The sequence below is a fragment of the Zootoca vivipara genome, chromosome Z2 (genome assembly GCF_965207765.1).
Source record: "Zootoca vivipara chromosome Z2, rZooViv2.hap1.1, whole genome shotgun sequence".
Classification (NCBI taxonomy): domain Eukaryota; kingdom Metazoa; phylum Chordata; class Lepidosauria; order Squamata; family Lacertidae; genus Zootoca; species Zootoca vivipara.
In genome coordinates, this window is record NC_142585.1 from 24720719 (window position 1) to 24743492 (window position 22774).

Below are 22774 nucleotides of genomic sequence, written 5' to 3' on the forward strand. Positions count from 1 at the left end.
TTTTAAGACGTGCCTATAAAATAAGACATGGCACAATTTTCATGCTTTGAAAAAATATAAGACATACCCCGAAAATAAGCCGTAGTGCTACCGTAAGTGCAGTTCTGGAGGCCCTCGCCAAAACAGCCAGCAGCGCGCGCCGCGTGGAGCCCCGAGCCAGCGGGACCCAGCAATGTCCGCAGCGCGCGCCGTGTGAGGCCCCGAGCCAGCAGGACCCAGCTGAAGCGCCGACAAAGCCTCAATCGTCCTGTGCTGGGAAACATTGTGGCTGTGGGGTGGTGAAGGTTACTCTGGCTACCCGGCACTGCTCCTTTCACCCTCCGCTGTTCGTGGCATGCAGCAGCAGCAAACTGGAAGGGCCAAGCAGCGCCTCGTGGTCTGCAGAAATGTTCACACAGTGCAGGATTGTTTTCCAATTATCTCGGGACAGTCGCTCCACGTGGAGCCATAACTTGCCTTGCTCTTTCGCCGTGTAGCACCAGCGATTATTCCCCTCCTCCCTTTCTGCCCGCTCTCTTTCCCCTCCTCCCTTCCTTTCCCCTTGGCATGGAAAGCAAAGTCCTAGCTGCTGGGGCTCACGCTGAAGTTTCCCTTTTCTCTTTCGGTTATTACTAATCTAATTTGAAAAGATAATAGGCAGGCGGCGAGAAAATGGATCGGCGCGGGGCATGCGTGCGCTCGCGATTGTGTGCAGTCGAAGTTGCGAGTCTGGGTCACAAAAGCGATTTCAGTGGCCCTCGGTGATGCACCCGGGGTGCCCCGCTTCTGCCGAGCCCGGGCATTGCCGTCGCCGCGCGCGCCGCACCACCCAACCAGTTCACTTCCTTCCTGCAGAGCGGCAGCGCTGGGCGGGGGGAACTCGTGGGGTTTCTTCCCAGCTTTGCCTTGGCAAAGCACAAAGTTTTGGGTTGGGAAGAGTTCGAACCATGCCTTACAAAACACACACACATTCAGAGAGCGCCGAATCATTTTTTAAAAATGATGGTAATAATACATCCTGTACAGAAAGGAGTTGTATTAGTGTGTGAAGCATGAATAGGACTGCAAGGCGGGGAGTTACGATGTCTTGCACTCCGGGCAGGTAGAACAGGCGATGATGGATCCCCTGTTGGCGAAGGAGGGCGAAAGAGAAAGAAGAAGAAAAAGCCCGGAGTGCGCTGCTGGGTCCCGCTGGCTCGGGACTCCACGCGGTGCATGCTGCGGGCCCTGCTGAAGCGCCGACAAAGCGCCCAGCAGCGCCATGCGGAGCACCCTGAGCCAACGGGGCCCAGCAGTGCTCTGTAGCACTTTGAATCCTCCTCCTCCTGTGGCTCGGGGCGCTCTGCGCGGTGCTGCCGGGCATTTTGTCACAGAGCGCCCCGAGCCGCAGCAGGAGTGGGTGAGGGTAACGGAAGTGGTGTGTCTGCCGCGCGCCTTTCCTCTATGGTCTCTACGGATACCGCGGAGGGAACATCCTGGTGGAATTGCGATCACCCCTGGCTTTGCATGGAGCGCTGCCGAGCGGGCGAAGCCTGAGACGCCCCGGGAGGGAGCAGGAGGCGGCGGCGCCTGCGGCGGAGACAGGAACAGGACGGCGGAGAGGCCGAGAACCACGGTGCTCCTCCTGCGGCTCAGGGCGCTCTGCGCAGCGCTGCCGGGAGCTTTGTCGGCGCTTGAGCAGCAACAGCAACTTACCGGTTAGTAAAAAAGAAAAAATACGACACCCCCCGAAAATAAGCCATAGGCTTATTTTCTTGAGTAAAAATAAATATAAGACATGTCTTAAAATGTGAAAAACACGGTACAATGTTAAAGGAAAAGGATTTGGTATTTTGATTTTTGTGTTTGTTATTGTTATTTTTGTAATGTTGTTTTTTCTTGTCAATTTTATTTGTATATTATGTGTTTAAAGTATTGTGCTTTTTTCTTTGTAAAATCAATAAAAATTATTTTTAAAAAAGAAAAGAAAGTCACTTCTTTACATAGTGCTCACTTACCCTGGCATCCTTGTCTCCAATGAGACAAACGGCACGTAAAGATGGAACCCAGCGTTTAAATTCATTCATCCAGTTGTGCAAAGTTGATTTGGGGACCAGAACCATGTGTGGGCCAGGAATGTTTCGGTAATGTTTCAGATAGCCCAGCAATGCAATTGTTTGCAGAGTCTTTCCTAGACCCTACAATAGTATTAAAATTATTTAAAGTTATGCATCATTGTTAGCAGCACTGAACTGATTTCCATTTATAATAATGAGTAGAAAAGTTTACGAACATGGTAGTTTATGGAACAGAAATCTGCCATAATTTCAATATACTGCAATATGCAAATTACAACTCTGGTTAGAGTTTGTTTTGAGATAATAAAACTACAGCTTCTCATAAGCATTCCTCTGCAATATGCATGAATTATTGCAGAGAATGAATTTTTTAATTACATTTTGCTCTTAGCTATGTTACAACTGAATATTTGAGTCTCAGTCTGTACTACTGCTATGCATTATGCATCTTTTCTTTGAATTACACACAATTGTTATTCCTTGACTCTCTGAGTTCAGTAAATTTTCTACATACAGAAGAGAAAATGCCCACATAATAAAAGGAAATGCTAAGGGCAGGCAAGTTGTGATACTTATCTCCTCTGTCACCATACTGAATTCTATTTCCACCAAAGTTCAACAGACTTGCTGCCGATGAACCCCTGAGAAATCTTTCATGAGCTCAGTCAATAGTACGTCAGTTTAGACCAGGCATCCCCAATCTGCAGCCCTCCAGATGTTTTGGCCTACAACTCCCATGATCCCTAGCTAACAGGACTAGTGGTCAGGGATGATGGGAATTGTAGTCCAAAACATCTGGAGGGCCGAAGTTTGGGGATGCCTGGTTTAGACATACCGGTAGTGATCTTCATCTAACACATCATGGTTTGTCAGAAAGAGCAAGTATTGTGCTGCCTTCTCTCATCTTCTATGCCACAACAGTATTAATTCTGCAGTTTGTTAAGTCATAGTTTCCAATTTCATCTGAACCAGGAAACTCTGGTTTATTAATCCTGAACTATAAAAAGAAAATGAAACCATGATCAGATCCTGGTCCGTAGTTCAAGATTAATAAAACCAGTTTCCCAGTTCAGATGTTATGGGAAAGTGTTGCTTAACAAACGCCAAAAGCAATGTATTGTAGTGCTCATAATACAACACTCTTGATCAAATAAACCATGATTTATTAGACCAAGATCATTATACTGGCAGCACAAGTCACAACTAAGAAAATGAATGGGACATTTACTATTTATTTCAATAAGGGTTGGGAACAGTTCACAACCATTTGTCCTCTTAGTAGCCATTAATTACTTTCATTACCTGGGGCAAGTAACAATCATGTAGAGGCAACCAGACAGAAAGCTCAAGTAAATTGAGGGTCAATTGGTTCTTCTTTCTTGTCACCCCAATCAGGCACTACAAATGACTAACATGGGCACATGACAGGATAAATTTGTTCTTCCATGAATGCCACCAGGGAGTCAGATTCTTCTAGCCAACTTCATCTGACTAGCTTATTAGGAATCATAGCTTATCAGAATCACAAAGATAGTAAGAAACACCATTGCTTTTAGTAACAGCTGCATGATATCTGAAGACAATGGATTTAAAATCTTACTCCCAATATTCCCCAATTAGCTAATAATTATGGGCTAAGTATGCTGAGGAGACTTATTCCCAAAGTTGTACTAAAACCAACTGGATTACTTGGAGCATAGGAAATGTGGACTCCAATCTTAAAACTGTTCTTTAAATTCATGAGGGTTTAAAAAGTAGTTTGACAAGGGAGACATAATCGGAGGTCCAGATCTGGCTTATGGCCACTGACTTCAATGAGAATTACATTTTTATTTAAAACCATTTTTCTCCGCTTTGAGAATTGTCTTCTTCCAAGAGACATACACTTCACTTCCACCCCAAAGATGTACTCAAAAAAAAAAAGCTTTTTACCATTTCATCTGCCAAAATGCCGTTCACACCATTTTCGTAAAGGGAGATCATCCAGTTCAAACCCCTAACCTGATAGTCTCGTAACGTTCCTCCTTTAACATCTGCAAAGCACATAAAATGTGACTTTTTATCTATATGCTTGATTATGCTATTATTTCCTAACTCGTTTAAGAAAATGGAAAAAGATTTTAATAAATATACTCACACGAAGGAGATTCCTCAAATCTAATACACACGTTTGAGGTTTTTCGACTTTCTGAAAGTAGCTCTTCATCTTCCTCTTGCTCTGTGCGCCTGTGGCGATAACTGAAGAAAAAATGAAGAAACTAGTCAAACCTAATATGTGCTTTCCACAAGGACCTTTTTGTATGCCACAGAAGGCCTGCCTTTTTTCCTCTAGTAGAGCAAGGAATCTCAGATACCGGTAAGTAAGATACCGGAAGGACTATGTGAATATGAAACATACTCATTAAGGGGTGGGACAGCCCCTGCCCCAGTTCCTTCCTGCCTACTCAATCAGCCATTTCCTTGCACATTTGGCAGCCCTTCTTTTCTCTCTTCACTTCCTTTCGGGGCTACTCTTCATACATGGGACAGGAAAGGAGGATGAATTTAGACCAGTGTCAGGACATTATGCCTACCATCTTTTCCCCTCTCTAGAGCTGCTGAATTCAACTATCTTGGACAATACTTCAAGGCATGCATCAAAGCCATGGTGAGGCGGCACGGAGGTTTGAGGAGCCTCCTGGATGCCAAGACCAGCAAAGCAAAGACCATCCTTAGCAGTGGCTTTATCTCTCCTCTCCATACTTGAAGAGGGTATCATCCCACTATTTAGTCCCTCCACATCGAATTCTACTGGAAAACAAAAACCCAGGATTGGCCAGAGCGAGGTGCTTCTCACTGGAGGGTAGACCTTTGTGGGCCTAAGAAGAGAAGTAGGCCCAGTGGCAGTGCACAATCCCAAAACAGTAAAGGGCAAAATAACTCCTCATTGGCTCCCTTCTCCCCATGCCTGAATTTGTTGGCCATCTCAGCTTCAAGAGATGACACTTTCACTCTCTCAAACCACACCCCACTCTTGTCAGGCATAAAAGCCATGATTCGTCCAGCACAGAGCTGGAGAATAACACAGTCCTGAGGCAGCCAAACTGCAGGGACAGGCAGGGGAAGAAGCAGGCTGCAGCCCAAACTATCAGCTTAATCAGCTTCACTCTAGCCTAAGAAGCTGGCCCACAGGACCCCTTTTAATGAAGGCTCCAGCCATGGTCCTCGCCCCAGCAGTAAACCTAAATCAAGAGGAGAGAGGTTCTGAATAGTAGGTGTGGTCCAGTTGCCATGGGCAAGGAGACACCCCAGGAGCTTCAAGTAGAGCATCCTTCCATTCCAGGAGCATATTATGGCAAAGGTTCATTGCAAGATGAGGCTGTACCACAAACTCACAGTCACTGACATGGTGGCTTACTCTGTTTTTAGGTTTTCTAGGGTTTTTATGGCCGGCGGTTCGAATCCCCTCGAATCCCTTTGCTCGGTCCCAGCTCCTGCCAACCTAGCAGTTCGAAAACACGTCAAAGTGCAAGTAGCTAAATAGGTACCGCTACAGCGGGAAGGTAAATGGCATTTCTGTGTGCTGCTCTGGTTTGCCAGAAGCAGCTTTGTCATGCTGGCCACATGACCTGGAAGCTGTACTCCGGATCCCTCGGCCAATAACGCGAGATGAGTGCTGCAACCCCAGAGTCGGTCACGACTGGACCTAATGGTCAGGGGTCCCTTTGCCTTTACCTGGGGTTTTTATGGATTTCCGGGAGTGTTCTAGCTTTAGGCAATTTTTGCTTATATGTTTGATGGCCAGGAACGTAACTCCCATGTAAATTGCAAGTTAGCTGTACAGGTTTGCATATAAAAGATGCACTACATTAAACACACACAGCATTTAAGATAAAACAGTAATTTAAGTATTTTTTCAAACAGATTAAAAAGACATACTCTCCAGCCGAAAGTAAGCTCTGCTTTTCATCCTTCTTTACTCGTGGTCGTCCAAGTTTCACTTTCAGGGGAGATGTTGGTGATTTCTGCGCCGCAGGCTGAATAAAATGTGCAAAGAGTTCTGTCTGCTTCAACAGGAATTCAAATCTCTTGGCTCGATCAGTTTTCTATATTCAAGGCAACAAACACAGTATTTATTTCATTTATCTTTATTTTATATACCGTATTTGTATTCCACTTATTCAGAAAATATCCTCACAAAGTGGGCAAATGCAGTGTAGAAAAATGACCAAACAGAGTACAAAAATACATTTTGAAACTTTTAAAATACCTCAAAGCCTTACAATAATCCATTCATAAACAAGCATGGCAGCAAAATAATCTATCGAATCTAATATAAACTTTACTCTTCCTAATCAAGAATACAATCTTTTCTCAACTTCTCTAGTATAAACCTAAAGATCTCAGAAAAACCTCAGAAAAATACAAGATAAAAACACAAAATATGTAATAAAAACAACATAAACAAACCAATAACACACACCCTCCCATTAACACATTTAAAAGGATAGAGGATGTTAATCAGCCCAAGGTCTGATTGAAGAATATTTTTGCCTGGCACCTAAAAGTGTATAATGAAGTCACCAGGTGAACCTTCCTGGGGAGAGCATCCACAAAGGGAGACCCACTGGAGAAAAGACCCGTTCTCATATTGCCACCCTCTGGACCTCTCATGGAGGAGGCCTGTGATTATCGCAGGTTCCCAGTAGGTTCTTTGGGAAGAGGTAGTCCCTGAGGTATTGAGATCCTGAGCCATGTAAAGCTTCATAAGTCAAGACCAGTACTTTGAATTGGGCCTGGAAACTAATTTGCAGCCAGTGCAGTTGGTCCAGCATTGGTGTAACATGATCAAACTGTCTTGCCCAGTGAGGAACTTGGCCACTGAATTCTGCACCAGCCAAAGTTTCTGAACTGTCTTCAGAGACAGTCCTACGTATAACACATTGCAGTAATCTAACCTAGAAGTTCCAAAGCATAGACAACAATATCATTGTCCAGATTATGGGTGCAGCTGGGCTACCAGCCAAAGCTGATAGAAAGCACTTCACACCACTGAGGCCACCTGAGTCTTAAGTGACAGCAAAACACCCCAAAGTACCCCCAAGTTGCTTACACACTTCTTCCAAGGAAGTATAGCCCCATCAAAAGCAGGCAACCTCCCATCCATCCAGTCTAGGGAACCACCCACTAAGAGTGCCTCATTCTTATCTGGATTGATCTTCAGTGTGTTGTCTCTAATCCAGTCCATTATCAAGGCAAGACAACAGTCCAGCATATCCACTGCTACATTTGCAGATGTAAAGAAGTAGAGCTGTGTCATCAGCATATTGCTGACAACATACTCCAAAACTCTGGATGACCCCACTCAGCAGTCTCATGTACAGGTGAAACTCAGAAAAATTAGAATATCGTCGAAAAGTGCATTGATTTCAGTAATGCAACTTATTATTTTTTATTTTCCAATTAATTTTTACAAATGCTTTCTTTTGGAAATTCCACAGGAATAAAACAAATAGTTACAATCATACAAAAATCAAGAAAAATCAACATCGCTATGACATTTCATTGATGACGTTCCATTTATAATTGACCTGCCTAACAACAAATAATGACAATGACAACAAATCAAGGCTTGACACATCTTGCTTTGCATGTCATGCATCTATCCCATAGACTGGTTTTGCCTTCTAAGTTGCATTACTGAAATAAATGCACTTTTCAACGATATTATAATTTTCCAAGTTTCACCTGTATATGTTAAACAGCACAGCAGATAAAATTGAACCCTGAGGAACCCATTGAAGGTTCCATGGAGCCAAAGAGCAGTCCCCATCCAAGTAGAAGCGGAACCACTGCAAAGTGGTGCCACCCAGGGAACCAATATGGCTCTACGAAGCAGGAAATGGCACTGAGGAGTGATCACGTTAATGACCCAATCTATTCAGATGTTCCAGAGGTCAGCCAGTGCTTTGACAGGAGCGTCCTTCATACCAGCCAGAATATCCCACAGAACTGTCTTGAAATCCACTGGCTCCATTAGTCGCTGAGGGCGGACCATTCCAAAAGGTCCAGTGCCTCTGCAGAGAGGAAAGGGTGCTGCAAGTCTAGATCTCAACAGGAAGTGATCTGAACATGACAAGCAACTGATGTCAATATCCCCCATCTTCAGATTACCCTCTTTCTGCCCAGTTGAGAAAACAAGATCCAGAATGTGACCTGCAACATGCATTGGACCAGTGACATACTGTGACAGCCCCATGGTTTCATGGCATATGCTACACAGTTCTTTTGTAAGGATGGCCTAAGTAAGAAACAGCTGGTGAATTGTAGTGGCTATGAAAACAAAGCTGCAATCCTATACATATTTACCTAAGAATAAGCCCCATTAAGATGAGTAATAATATTTTTTTATTTGTACCCCACTCATCTGACTGGCTTGCCCCAGCCAACATATATATAAAAGCATGCTTAGGAGTATACATGCTTATGATTACACTGTGAACCAAGAAGTCCAGAGTTCAAATCCTGTCTCTTTCACAAACACACTAGGTGACTACTGTACTAACAAGCCACACTTTCTCTGCTTCCCATCTCCAGCATGGTAGCAATATTTATCATTACCCAGCTCTACAAGTCCACCTGTAGCTGCTTCTGTCCCCTCCCACTAGAGAGCAAAGCCTGGAAACTGGACTATGACAAATGTCAAACTAGAACAGGGAAGATCTGGGCTCAAATCCTCATTCAGCCATAAACCCACTGAATGACCTTGGATCAGTCACCCTTGGGCCATCCATGATCTTTCTCTCCCCACCCACTATGGTTTCTTCCTAAAATGGCTGCAGCCAACCTGCAAATAAAAGAGAAAGGAAAAAACTGATTTGTCTGATTTCTCCTGCTCTCTGGGCGATCTCTCTCCCCACCTCCCTCTATGTTTTCCATCTGAAAATAGTTGCAGTCAACCAGCAAAGCACAAACAAACAAAGATGTGGGGAAACTCCGGCTATCTGAATCAGCCATGCACGTAGTGGGGTTTGGGCATAATTTTTTATATTTGGATAAATAGACAACAAACATTTGGATAGCGGGACCTGCATGTATATATAAATGCTAAGCATTATTATTTTTATTTAAGCTAAAAAGGAGGATAGCATAACATTTCACCACATGAGGGCAACATAACACAGCATAAACTTTCTTGATGTCTTGAGGCCTTTTGCGGGGGGGGGGCATTTAACATCATACACAGGATTTGAAAAAGAACAGACTGAAACTGAGCATAGCTCTATTTAGAATAATATGCAAGAGCTTCCTGTATTTTCTGGTTACTTTTTCCTTTGCTTTTCTGTTTTTTTGAGACACTGCTCAGGAACTATGCTGAAGCTAAGGTTTTAAAGAATGAGCAAAGGGGAGACACAAGTTTCTTCAATTCCAAAAATAACATACACTCTGTAGTAGGCACACAATAATATCCTACGCATGACGATTAAATGTCAGTTATTGTTCAGTTTCCTTTTCAATGGAATCTGTAGACTTTCAGAGCTAATTATTATTTAGCAGGATTATATTAATAATAGTTTCTAATATGGACATTTTCTTACGTTGTACTATACTTTTGCTTGACAGATCCTATGCATTAGGTCTTTCTATACCACAATAGCCAACATAGTGCCCTCCAATTCTCATCACACCAGCCTGCATGGCTAGTGATCAAGAATGGTGGTACCGGTAGCAGCAGTCCACACAAAATCTGAAGTGTAACACCCTGGCTATCTCTGTTCTATACTATACAAATGTGACTCTTTCTATTTTCTATTTTATTCAAATTGTTTAACTTTATTGTCACCAGTGATCTTCATCTTTAGGAGTTTTCACTTTCAAGGGAAAATCTCTTCTTTTTCTCTACCAAGAAACATTCTAGCAATAGTGAAAAGCTACTATAAATTTCAAACATAATTACAGATTTGCTTGAAATACAAAACCACTGAGTGCTGCCAAAAGTAATGTAATGAGGCTGGAATAGTAACTATGGTTAATGGCATCCAAACAAAGCAGACTCTGGAAGCCAACTTGAAATCATGGCTTCATATTCTGGCTTGTTTGGAAGATATTAACCATAGTTTCCCAATTCTGATATAATAGAAAGCTATTGTTAACTGTAGCTTCCTGGCTTCTCTATTCACTCAGCCAAAGGAATGAGCAAACTGGTTGTGCATGAAGCTTGTTCCTATCTCATCTTATTAAGCTAATATTTGATTATGCAAATACAGTCACTGTTTGAATAACAGAGAGTAACCCAATCTAACAGAGGACAATGGTACTCTATACTTTTAATGTGTGGAAGAGAGAATTTCAGAAGTGCAACTTTCCTCACTTTTCTGACAAACTGCATCTTCCACATAGTCTTTAAAAGTAGTACAGAAGTCTACTCTTCTTTTGTGTATGGTCATCCTAAGGGAAGATCACTAGAACATTAAAAAGAAGATTTGTTGAGCATCAGTTCTAGAATCAAAACAATGATTTCTCTCAAGGCTATTGACACGAGAAAATGTTTTTACTTTTTAAGCAGTAGTAAAAACTTCTCACACCAAATGATGGAACCTCGAATAGATGCTGCTGTTTGGATTCTAAAAGACATGTAAGGCAATTATGTGTAACACACACTTACTCCATTCACATATAAAATGGGGGTAAAGGGATCTAATTTTAAAGGAGCACAAAGGAAAGTGGACCGAAACCTTGCCTTTTTATTGGCTTACCTTATTGCACTCTGTAACAGGGATAAATTTGCTAAAATTTATGGAAAGCAGTACAGTAAGATGGGTCTTACACCCCTCAACCACATGCTTCTTTTGGGTAACAGCAGACTCGTCCACCTCAGCTTTATTATATGTGAAGATACAAACAAATGCCTCAAATTTAATTGCAGTTACTTGGGAGCAAGCCGGGGTTGGGGTGGGAGGACTGAATTCCACGTAAAAATGCACGGGATCAGGCTGCACATACTACATACACAAACTTGTTCTAGTGATTGATTTGGTGTATTAAGGATCCCCTGAATGGGTTATAGCTTGCTGTTTTCACTTTGGCATATATGTACACCAGTTAAATTATCCTAATTTTATTCAGATACAAGTGTATTATTTTTTATTTTACTTTACATATTGCTTAAAAGAGGAACTTTAAAGGGGGGCACATGTTGTGATCTGCCAGGAAAATTCAGCATTTTAAGTTCATTTATGATGTAGTTTTATTTGGGTCTAGTACTAGGTTAATTTCAAATGATGCTATCTTGTGTTACTCTTGGACTGTTAAACATTTGTTTTGTGATGGTATCATGAATAAATAATATTTTTTAATGTTTACATATACAGTATGCACTTTAAAGCTTCCTAAAACTGTCTAGAAAAACAATCTAGTTTATTAGTATTATGTATACCAGGCATGTCCAACAGGTAGCTTGTGATCTACCAGTAGATCACTGGACATCTGCGGTAGATCACTGGTAGATAATTGGCTCCCCCCAAAGAAGCTTAACAACTGTGGCTCCCCTAAAAAAGCTCAACATTTTACCTTCTCCCTGAAAAAACTCAACAACTTTGACCCGACCCCAAAAAAAGAGGGTAGATCACTGCCAGTTTTTAACTCTGTGAGTAGATCACAGTCTCTTGGGAGTTGGCCATCCCTGATGTATACTAATATTTTTACTTCTTTTTTCACCACAACCAAAGCTCAACAAAAACATAATAAATATATTATCAGATAAACTGCTGTATCAGAAAATTTACCATCTTTTCTTCATACTCTGGATCAATGTCTTTTTCAGATTTAGATGCCTTTGGAGGGGGCTTTAGTTGAAATGGAGGATCATTTCCCTGTAAACAAAATGACAAATTCTATTATTACTGTGTGTAGGACCAAATTTCCCATTCAACTCACCTCCCCCCCAAAAAAACTGCCTCTGTAAAAATAGAAAAATTCGACTTCTGAAATGAGGTGAAGAACTTGTTTGTGCTTTCAAAACAAGGCATATACCTCCACCACCCACACTGTGAAGTTTCCTGCACTCAGATCCCACAACAATTGCTCAGGATTCAACGAGTGATACAAGTACCTGTATAGTTACAGGTAGGTAGCCGTGTTGGTCTGAGTCGAAGCAAAATAAAAAAATTCCTTCAGTAGCACCTTAAAGACCAACTAAGTTTATATTTTGGTATGAGCGAAAGCTCATACCAAAATATAAACTTAGTTGGTCTTTAAGGTGCTACTGAAGGAATTTTTTTATTTTACAAGTACCTGTAGTTATGCATACCCTATGGGCATCTGAACTTAAGATTTTCAAACAGCAACACATCCCTGTGACATATTGTGCACTGCTTTTAAAACTGAGGGAAATTTCAAAAACTCATGGGTGTATAACAAGGGAAGACATGTGGGCTGTTGAAAAAGGGAAGTCAAAATTGCACTGGATATGCCTAAAGTTGCTCTTTAGGCTCTTACACATAGTGACGTGGGGCAGGGAAAATTCCAGTGCTTTATTTTTTCCAAGGAACATTTTCCATTCCATAAGGTCATTAATAGCAGTGAATGGATACTAGTTACAAATATATTAGGCACACCTTCCAGTTTCAAAACTTTCATCTTTGTTTACTTAATATAAGTAAAATAAATAAATAAATTAGATCACTCTCTAGGTCAGGGGCTGGGCTAGTTTGACAGGTGAGCAGGAATGGACAGGTGGGCTGGGAATGAGCAAAACTTGAGCAACTGCAACATGCTCAAGTATTGCTGCTTGTTCCTGTTGCACCACGATAAGCCAACAATCATACTTTAAATAAGTTATAATTTAGGTGGATATACAAGAACAGCAAACTACGGTAAGATGATCATCTGCTCTTTTCAGGTCTCTGTGCCCATAGTGGACAGAAAGTAGGTAGAACCTGGGCCACTGGCCAATGATGGTAACTGCACCTAATGAAAACTCCTAAAGAATGGAATCTGCCTGGCTTTTTATGTTTTTAGGTTATGTTAGTTATTCTTCCGATTGTATGTTTATTTAACTGATTGTGGTATTGTTTGTGTATATTATATTGCTGTAACACACTCTGGATGGTTAATAAAAATCATAACCAACCTGGTGGTCTACAGATGTTGAACTCCACTCCCATCAACCTGGGCAGCATAACCAATAGCCGGAGAATAGGGGAGTTTCAGTACCAACACACCTAGAGGATCACAGCTTCACCCCTCCTGCTCTCAACCTGTCCTGTGGACAGCCTCAGTGCACAGCTGCCACCATTGCATTCAGGCATAAGCAAGAGAAGGTCAAGAACTTGCAAGGACTGCTCGTTTCTCCCACCATAACTGAACTTCACAGTCCTGCTCCCAGGACCTTTCGTTGCTCTTCAAGCAATCTTAAACCAAGGATGGGGAGATTGTGACCCTCCTGAAGTTGCTGCACACCATCAGCCCCAGGCAGCACTGCCATTAGCCGAGAAGATGGAATAGCCGCGGATATAGAATGTTGGACTAAAACCTGGGAAACCAGGGTTCAAATCCCCTCCTCCTCAGCCATGACGATCATTGGGTAACCTTGGGCCAGTCCCTCACTCCCAGGCAATCCTACCTCACAGGGTTGTTGTGAGGATAAAACAGGGGGAGAGAAATACATTCAACACCTTGAGCTCCTTGAAAGAAAGGAGCCTGAGAACCACAAGTCCCTCACCCTTGCTCTAGTCCTGCCTCCTACAGCAGCCAACCAAGTGCCCCTGGGAAGCCACATAAAACCTGCACATGATGGGCTGGCACCAGCCCTCCCTCCCACACCACGAGTGGTATAAACATGTGCCTGGAGAATATACACTTCGCCTGAGGGCGTTTCTTCCATACATTAAGTATCAAACAGCAGATTACTCAGGCAAGCAAGGGCTCTGCATGATAAACCTTCCCAAGTCCCTGACCGCGATGAGCGTAAAACTTGGCTGATGAGGACCAGCGACCCTCCATTCCAGATGTGCTGGACAGCAGCTCCCGTCATTCCCGAGCACTTTTGGGGCATGCTGGCTGGGCGGCTGATGGGGAGGACACACCTGGAGGGCCGCTGGTTCTGCAGCCTTGGTGTAAACGAAAAATAAATTAATGGGCGCGCGAGGGTAAGGTGGGGGTGAAGGATGGTCTCTCAAAAGGCCGGCTGCAGTTTCGTATGCTGGCTCCTCGAAGCTTAGCGCACCGGGTGGGGGGTGTTAAAAATGAAAATAAAGTGTTCCTCTGAGCATACGCAGAGGTTTGAGGTTATTGTGGCGCGCGATCTAGAGGCCGCCGCTGCCGCCCTCGTCCTCCTCCCCGTTTCCCGCGCCGTACCTCCTCTGGGCCGCCGGGCTCCTGTGAGGAGGAAGAGAAAGCGGCCGAGGTGGAGGGCTCCTCCTCGACCTCCTCGCAGCCCGGGCTGGCAGCGGCTGGGGCCGGAGTCGCCGTCAGTGCGGTCGCCGCTGTCACCGCCACCGGGACAACGACGTCGGCCTCGGCAGCGTCCATTTTGTGCCTCGGCAACCGCCGTCGGTAGAGCAGGAGTTGGGGGGGGTAGGAGGGGGGGCGGGGTAGGGACCCCCTCAAAACCCGCCCCCCTCCTTTAGCTCCCCCCCTTTTCCTCCCGCCGCCCTCCCTCGGCAGCGACGGGTATCGCAAGAAAACGCGAGAACGACGCTGGGCGCCTTCGCGCGCGCGGGAACGGAAAGGCAAGGTTGTGGTTGTTGTGGTTCGGAGGAGCACGTGACGCAAGACAGGAGGCTCCTCCCCCTTTGGAAAACTGCAGGGGCGAATTTTAAGGGTTGCTTGCAATGGCATCGTCGCGCTTTTAATAATCAATACCGGTTAATTAATAGCATTTAGTCCCGCTTGAGCATTTTTATTTTTGGTTCTAGGTTCCTTCCTCGCTTTCTTTTTTTCCGTATTGTTTTTTTTTCCTTAAGGAGCGCGGGAAGCTACTTAAATCAAACCAACGTCCACCTGGCTCAGTATTATTGTCTACACTGGTCGGCAGCAGCTTTCCAAGCTCTCTGACCGGGGGCGGGGGGGGGTGGCAGACATTGCACCTGGGTCCTAATGCCCCGCAAGGGATGTGCTGTTGATGCTGTAGCGCTGACCCACAGCCCTCACCCACCCTCCAAAAACACACACAAACGTCCTATTTCCATATTTGAATTTCACTAGCTGTCTTTTCCTTTTCTTTGTGAACAGTCCGGTCTTTTGATTTTATATAGCACATATATGTATGTAATATATATTATAAAGACAATAAATACCAATAGTCAGAAGGTGTTGCTTTCAACGTTCTTGTTATGACTGCCTTATCTTTTATACATTTACAGCGCGTTTAGGTGTTAAAGCAGCAACAGATATCTGTCGAGAGGTGGTGGGGCTTTTTCCTATTAGCAACTTTAAAAGTGGACGTTTGCAAGGGAGGGGGAAGTTAATAAGGAATCTTCAAACCATTGCCACACTGCATACCGATCCCTATCCAGACAGTCTTCTTAACTCATGGCTCGTTGTTTTCCTCCCTTAGTTTGATTGGAAGTTTTAAATTTCCGACACTTATCATGATGATGTTATCATACTGACGATTAGTATAAACAAACTGATTGATTAATTAATTACTAATGCTCGCGAAGGATGAAGATTTGTATTCCCCCCCCCCCCCCTGTTCCCAGTTCCCCGCTCTTTCCCAGCGCTCATAACAGAACATGCGCGAGTGACCCCGGAGAGAGAGAGAGAGAGAGAGAGAGAGAGAGAGAGAGAGAGAGGACCGAACTGAGCATGCGTAAAGTCGACTTCCGAAGCTGGTTCCCGCCCTTTGAAGCCATAGATATAGGGAGAAAATGAAGAGGAGCACGTAGCTTGAACTGCTATTAAAAACTTTTTAAACAATTAAATTTCTATATCACCCTTCAGCCGAGGAAATCAGAAAACTAATCTTCACAGTATTCAGCTATAAAGCACGTGTCGTATCTATTGATGTATGCAGGCGAAAAGTTCAATACTCCATACATATTGATTTTTTTAAAAATTGTTACTTGTCTTAATTTTTAAAGCAAATTTCATGTGTAGGTTTCAACATGGTCAGGTACTAATGCAATTTATTGTGTTATCCTATACATATTTTCCCAAATGTATGTGGGTCTTACTCCTAGGTAAAAGTTTAGGCCTTGATTTCTCACCCAGCTACTTAGTCCATTAGGACTGGTAGGGCCAAGGGCTGAGAAGATAAACGGAGTCAGGAAATGATAGACAGAGCTAAATAATCCTAGTTTTGTCCCTGTCCTCCTCTGAGAAAGCTCTGTTGGCAGTGCATGACATGACATTAACATTTGAAAACCTTCCTTTTGATGGCGCCCCAGTCATACCTGCCCTCAGAAGGGAGCTGTCACAAGATCTTGCATCAGTGATTTAGATCAAGAAAATGGTGCAAGGAAAGGGTCAAACATTATTAGCTTCCATGCCCTGATCCAGCTGAGGAAAGGAGGGACATGCTTTCAAATATAGTACTGTAAAAGTAAATATGCAGGATGTCCCATCATAAAATCTCCTACATAATGTACCCGGTATTTGGCCTCATAAAACAATGGTGGGCTGAAGGTATTTATTTTTATATTTAGATCCCACCTTTCCTCTAAGGAGATTCTTCCCCCTCCCCCAATTGTTTCTTCACCACAGCCCTTGTGACATAAGTTAGGATGAGAGACAGCGATTTATCCAAGCTCACTCAGGAAGCTTCATGGCAGAGTTGCAACTTGAAGCCTAATCTCGCAGTCCAGAATTCTAGATTAGGATGTACTAGTATAGCTCCTTGAAGATTGTGTGGCTTTCTACCTCCCAGTGGTTTTCCAATACTGACAATAATTGTCACTCTTCTTCCTCCTGCCCTCACATGCTAAATTGGGCCGCATATGTGTGTGTGTGTGTGTTTAGGGGAAGCAGTAAAAGATATGTGGTTGAAAGGAGTGAGAAAGAGAGTTTTAATATTTGGGCACTGAAAATAAACTGCTGGGCTAAGCATGCATTCAAGAGACAGCTTGTTCCAAAAATTTTATGACCCCCTTCCTGAGTCAGTATTTTCCACCTCGCTTCACTTTGTGGGTGTCAGCATTTCAGAGGGAAACAAAGTACTGTAGATCCCACTGACAAGCCGAAATGTTGCCCACTCTTGAAAGACCTCTCAGAAGTTAGTAATAGTAGTGGTGCTTCCTTCCTACCACTAGAGAGCACTAGATCCCTACTTAACACAAGCATGGGATTTTTAAACCGTATTAATACATGGCATTTTTGCCTTTCAGTGAAACATATCCTACATGGAGGCTGCTCTGTTAGGACAAATGGGGCACTGCCCCACCAACTTCAGTCCACCCTTAGCCGGCCCTCAACTGCTTACCTCCTTATTTACCTGCAACCAGTCCTCGGGGTGGCATGTAGTGTAATGTAATGTAATGTTTAATAATCTATATTAAGAGACCACGAAACAATACGGAAATGAAGAAGATGTTGAAGCTAGCAGGGACGAAATCACCTAACTGCACTCCTGGTGTCCTGGGTGGGGACAGTACACTGCACACACACCGCATACTATTTGTAACCAAAAGAAAGAACATGAAAGAGGGAAGAGAAAATAAGAATTAACAGGTAGAAATAAGAAAGTAGGGAAAATGGCAAAGAAGGAAAGAGAAGGAAATGCAAAGTAAAGTGAGGGGAACAAGAAAAAATAGCAGTGTCTTGAAAAGAACAGGGGAGGGATGTCCCCCACTTATCTGGGAAAAACAATTACTGGTACCTCCCTTCCTTAAGCAATAGTGGGATAGTGAAACTCCCTCCACGCCCAACACAAAGTATAACTATGAAGCTGAGCTCCCACCCCCAAGCAGTATATAAATTTTATGAAACTAATAATATAATAAAATAGCAAACAAAAATACAAAACATTATGACATCACCTGGAGTACTGCATCCAATTCTGGGCACCACAGTTTAAGAAGGATATTGACAAGCTGGAATGTGTGGAGAGTAGGGCAACCACGATGATTAAGGGTCTGGAAACCAAGCGTTAGGAGGCAGCTGGGTATGTTTATCCTGGAAAAGAGGAAACTGACAGGAGATGCAATAGTCATCTTCAAATATCTACAGGGCTGTCATGTGGAAGATGGAGCAGGCTTGTTTTCTCCTGCTCTGGGAGGGTAGGACTCAAACCAATGGCTTAAAGTTAAAGGAAATGAGATTCCAATTAAACACCAGGAGGAACTTTTTGACAGTAAGAGTTTGACAGTAGAACAGTCTCCCTCAGGAAAGTTTTTAAGCAGAGGTTGGATGACCATCTGTCACAGACGCTTTAGTTGAGTTTCCTGCACTGCAAGGGGTTGGACTACATGACCCTCAGGATCCTTTCCAACTCTACTGAAAACATTGCAACTACATGACCCTCAGGATCCTTTCCAACTCTACTGAAAACATTGCAACCCAAGCCTCACAAGTGATCGATACCAACAAGGGGGGGTGGAGAGGAGGCACCACCACCTTCACCACCACTATCCCTTTAGTTATTTATCCTCGACTGCCAACGCTGCCCTTCTCCAGACAGCCAAAGATGGAAGCAGGGCTTTTCCCTTTGCCTTCAATGTTGCAATGTTTGTTTGCACAGACCGTCCAGCCCAGCCCACCTTAGAGGGAGTGTCGCTTGTGCTGTCCCCTGCGTCCAGCCCAGGTTTTCCCGCCTGTTGCTCACTCCTTGGGCGCGCGCCACACACACACACACACACACACACACACACACACACACACACACACACACACACACACGGCATAGAGTTCTGGCCAAAGGGCTGGATGCTGGAATCCAGGCCGGGTTTTCACGCCTCTGCAGCCGGGCTGCTTGGTCTGGTCTGGCTGTGTTGGGAGGAGGAGGAGCAGAGAAGCACAGAGGGCGAGCGACGCAGAGGTGGCTGCGCTTTTGCCAAGAAGGCTGGTCGCCGGCGGCAAGCGCCAAGGGTGTTCTTGCGCACTTGGGAGCGCGCGTCCGCTCCTGCTGCTGATTCAACCCACCGAGCTGCTGCCTCCCCGGCATCGGGAAGGTCTGGCCGGCGACGGTAGCAACAGCAGCTGCTCAGGTAAGGGAGCAGCGAAAGGGAGCGCCCAGCTTACGGTAGTTCAGCCTGGCACGGGCGAAACTTGCCGGGTAACTTTCTAGCCAGCTCGCCTAGCCCAGCAGCGGTGCATTTGCCAGCTTGCTCTCCCTGCCCCCACTTCTTTCTCTTGTTTATTGCATTTATAGCCCACCTTCTCCTTCAGTGAGCTCGAACTGCTGCGCCTGGTTCTGCTCCTTCTCATTTTATCCTCGCAGCAACCCTGTGAGGTAGGTTAGGCTGAGAGAGGCAGTGACTGGCTCGAGGTCACCCAGCAGGCTTCGTGGCTGAGTGGGGGATTCGAACCCTGGTTTCCCTCCTCCAAAGCCATAGTCGCAACACTTCACTGTTACATTGGCTCTCCTTTTCTTCCATTCAGGACCATGTGTCCCACGTTACAGAGACGGTCTTCTGTTTGAAGGGCAGCTGGGTCCAGACCCGGTTTTAAAGTTCAAGCGGACTTCCTCCCTGTTTTCTCATGACGTTCCGTCTATTTATTGCACATTTTCATCCTGGTTTGTCTGCTGCAGGGGCTAGACCATGTTGCCTAAAGCAGTTCTTATACATACAACATCGTTTCCCCATCGTTTTCTTTAATGCAAAAAGTGATGTATTTATTTTAATTTTTGTGGTGGACCAGGTTTGTTGTGCAAGAGGCACCCAGTCAGTTATAATTAGGCAACCTGAATTTTCAGGTATATATAAATTATTTATTTATATATTTTCAAGCTAGATTCAGTCTTGAAAGAGTGCATAATATGAAGTTTCATTCAGCAAATGGCTTGTTGGCAACATGTCATATCAAAAATTTCCCAGAAAATGTAAATTTGGATTAAAGGGGTGGGTGGGAGCTGGGTGCAATACAGTCTGTCATTTTCACCCCAAGGACTTTGTGTAGTTTTTGCAAATAAAAAAATGTATACACGAGGAGCACCCATCCCACAATACACACTTGCTTGGAAGCACCCCTCTCCCTCAAAAAAGAACCTCTAAAAAGGAGAGTCTTGAAGTTGCCCATCACCAGGGATCACCTGGGCAGCAGATAGAACAGGTACACAGATCATACGGTCACAGCCATCCCCAGAGTGGTGAGATATTGGGTGTTCAAGTGGCTAGTATTATTACTTCAAAATTTGCATGTATTTAAAAATTGGCATATGAACAGCATTTTTATCCCCCTTCAGCAAAAAAGTGGGGCTCCCAGAGCAACTTGTTCTTAAGAATACAGTAATAAGAAAATCCCACTCAAGCTTACAGTTTGAAAGACACAGAAGAAAAGGGAAAGGGAGTGGGAGGGGGGAGGAAAAAGAAAACCCCAGGCACTAGTTCTTAGTTACAAATATGCTCTTAGCCAGGCATCCCCAAACTTCGGCCCTCCAGATGTTTTGGACTACAATTCCCATCATCCCTGACCACTGGTCCTGTTAGCTAGAGATCATGGGAGTTGTAGGCCAAAACATCTGGAGGGCCGCAGTTTGGGGATGCCTGCTCTTAGCTCTTCATGCAGATTGTTATCCTTTTGGGGGGCAGGTGGTGATACATTTTTCTTTCTTTTAGCAGTGCTCAGGTGTGAACTATCTTTCTTCGATTGCTTCTGGGTTGGGGACAAATACGTGATTGTCATGCGGGCAATGCCAGGTATGTGCAGTCATCACACATTGCAGGTTTGTTTGCTCAAGGGAAATATGACTTAATATGCTTTTAAGCCTGCACATCGAATGATCCAACTGCTTATGCATGTGACAGACACTCGAATGCAAATGTGCAAAGACTAAAGTAGCGCATGTGGCATTACATGTGTGACTACAATTAACGGGTCTAATTTTTTAGAAGTTAAAGAATAGCTGTGGAATGAGAAGTGATCAGGAGTAGGGCTTTGAACCACAGGGAGCAATGTTTAACCCTATCCCCTGCAGTCATGGTCCTGGTGAAAACCACCCCTTTAAGTTGCTCTTAAACCTTAGTATGTCTCTGAATACCAGGGAAGCATTGTGCCTTTGAATACTAGTTGCTGGGAAATCACAAGTGGCGAGAACACTGTACACAGTCAGGTCCTGCTTGTGGACTTCCCAGAGGCATCTGATTGGTCTCTGTGAGAACAGAATGCTAGACTAGATGGGCTCCTTTGGCCTGAGCTTCCACCATACATGTACAGGTTACTGGTGGGGGAGCTGTGATTGCACTAGTTCTCACAACCAAATCAGAAGGGATGCAGAACCGAGCCAGTGTGGTGTAGTGGTTAGAGTGCTGGAGTAGGAGCCAAGAGACCAGGGTTCAAATCCCCACTCAGCCAGTGAAGCCCACTGGGTAACTTTAGGCCACTCACTGTCTCTCATCGTAACCTACCTCACAGGGTTGTTGCGAGGATAACAAGGAGAGAGAGAGAGAGAGAGTATGGAGAAAAGGTGGGATGTGAACATAAGAGTAGAGAATAAATGAATAAATATTACTGCAGCTGTAAGGGGTAGGGGGAAATTTGGATAAGGAGCATGACACAAGGTTAACTCCCATAGTTATGCCTCTGTAGCTGTGCCCCTTCTATGACTAGGGTATGCAACAGAATTGAAACATTGACCAATGCAGACATTTTGGTTTCAGTGGCAAATCACCTTCTTATCCTTCCTGCCCCCTCTACCCTCCTTGTTAACATTCACCTTGAATAGAAGTTCTAGTGGAGTGAAAAGATTGCACACTATTTTGTGATTATTTTGATTGAACATAATAAAGAGATTTTGGATTATTTTTTCCCAAAATAAAACTTTCAAATTATGATGATGATGTAATGTATGGGTCATCTTATACTCGAAGGTCTCAAGGAAACATAGATCATAAACAAGTAAATGCAAACAAATATTATGTACACACACACACTGATCATAAGAGTGATCACACGAAATGTCCTTCTAAGTACATATTTCCCAGCATAAAATGGGGCTGGGGTGTTTTTGTTGGGGTTTCTGTGTTGTTGTTGTTGTTGTTGTTGTTTATGTGGAAATTGTTCATTTTGGTTGTGTATTTGTTGATGTTTTATTTATTGTTTATGACTACTTTTGTTATGTTGCAGTTATGTATTTCTTATGTTGTAAGCCTATTTGAGCTCAGTTTGAACTGTGTGTTAGCATAACCTCCCTTGCAGGAGTTGTTCAGGTTGTTGTAAAGATAAAATAGGCATAGGGAGGGGAACCATGTATGCTGTTCTGGAGCTTCTTGGAGGAAAGGTGGGATAATCAATCCATCCATCAATGCAGTTGGTTCCAGATAGGACTGGTAGAACCAATGTTCTGACTAAGCATAAGGCAGCTGCCTATATTCTTATGTACCATTCCCCTTGACTTTGGGTAGCACTTGCTGATCTGTCTCAGGCAGCAAAATGACTTGGGCTTTCACCGGTTACAAATTACAACAGAACCATGAACCTGAAAATTAAACTACATCTCTAGTCTTCCTAAGTGTGCTTACTTTAAAATTTTCCTCATCAAAATCACAACTGGAGCAAAAAATGTTCAGGATGGGAGTTTCCATCTGAAATACGCAGTTATGTCTCTTCTTCCTGAAATCTGATGTTGAAATGGCCGGGGGAGTACGAACATAGTTATCGTG

General features: G+C 43.9%; 2 protein-coding genes across 6 annotated transcripts in view; one reads left to right on the plus strand and one right to left on the minus strand.

Annotated features, from left to right (window-relative positions):
- Window positions 1-14773, minus strand: part of SMARCA1 (SNF2 related chromatin remodeling ATPase 1) — a 53304-nt gene extending 38531 nt beyond the window's left edge. Inside the window, exons 1-6 of the mRNA XM_060270546.2 lie at window positions 14373-14773; window positions 11801-11887; window positions 5955-6121; window positions 4174-4274; window positions 3969-4069; window positions 1977-2156 (exon numbers count right to left, since the gene is read on the minus strand). Coding sequence (XP_060126529.1) covers window positions 1977-2156; window positions 3969-4069; window positions 4174-4274; window positions 5955-6121; window positions 11801-11887; window positions 14373-14546 — 810 coding nt within the window. The 5' untranslated portion in view covers window positions 14547-14773. The remainder of the gene's footprint in view (window positions 1-1976; window positions 2157-3968; window positions 4070-4173; window positions 4275-5954; window positions 6122-11800; window positions 11888-14372) is intronic.
- A 4010-nt stretch (window positions 14774-18783) lies between these two features.
- Window positions 18784-22774, plus strand: part of LOC118078202 (synaptotagmin-like protein 2) — a 53765-nt gene continuing 49774 nt past the window's right edge. For 2 of the 5 annotated variants that reach the window (XM_035101955.3, XM_035101961.3), the window contains exons 1-2: window positions 18835-19159; window positions 20732-20812. The gene's annotated coding sequence lies outside the window, so the exon portion shown is untranslated. Of the gene's footprint in view, window positions 19160-20731; window positions 20813-22774 lie in introns of all 5 variants that reach the window. The other 3 variants (XM_088664614.1, XM_035101956.3, XM_035101960.3) reach the window with 3 other exon arrangements.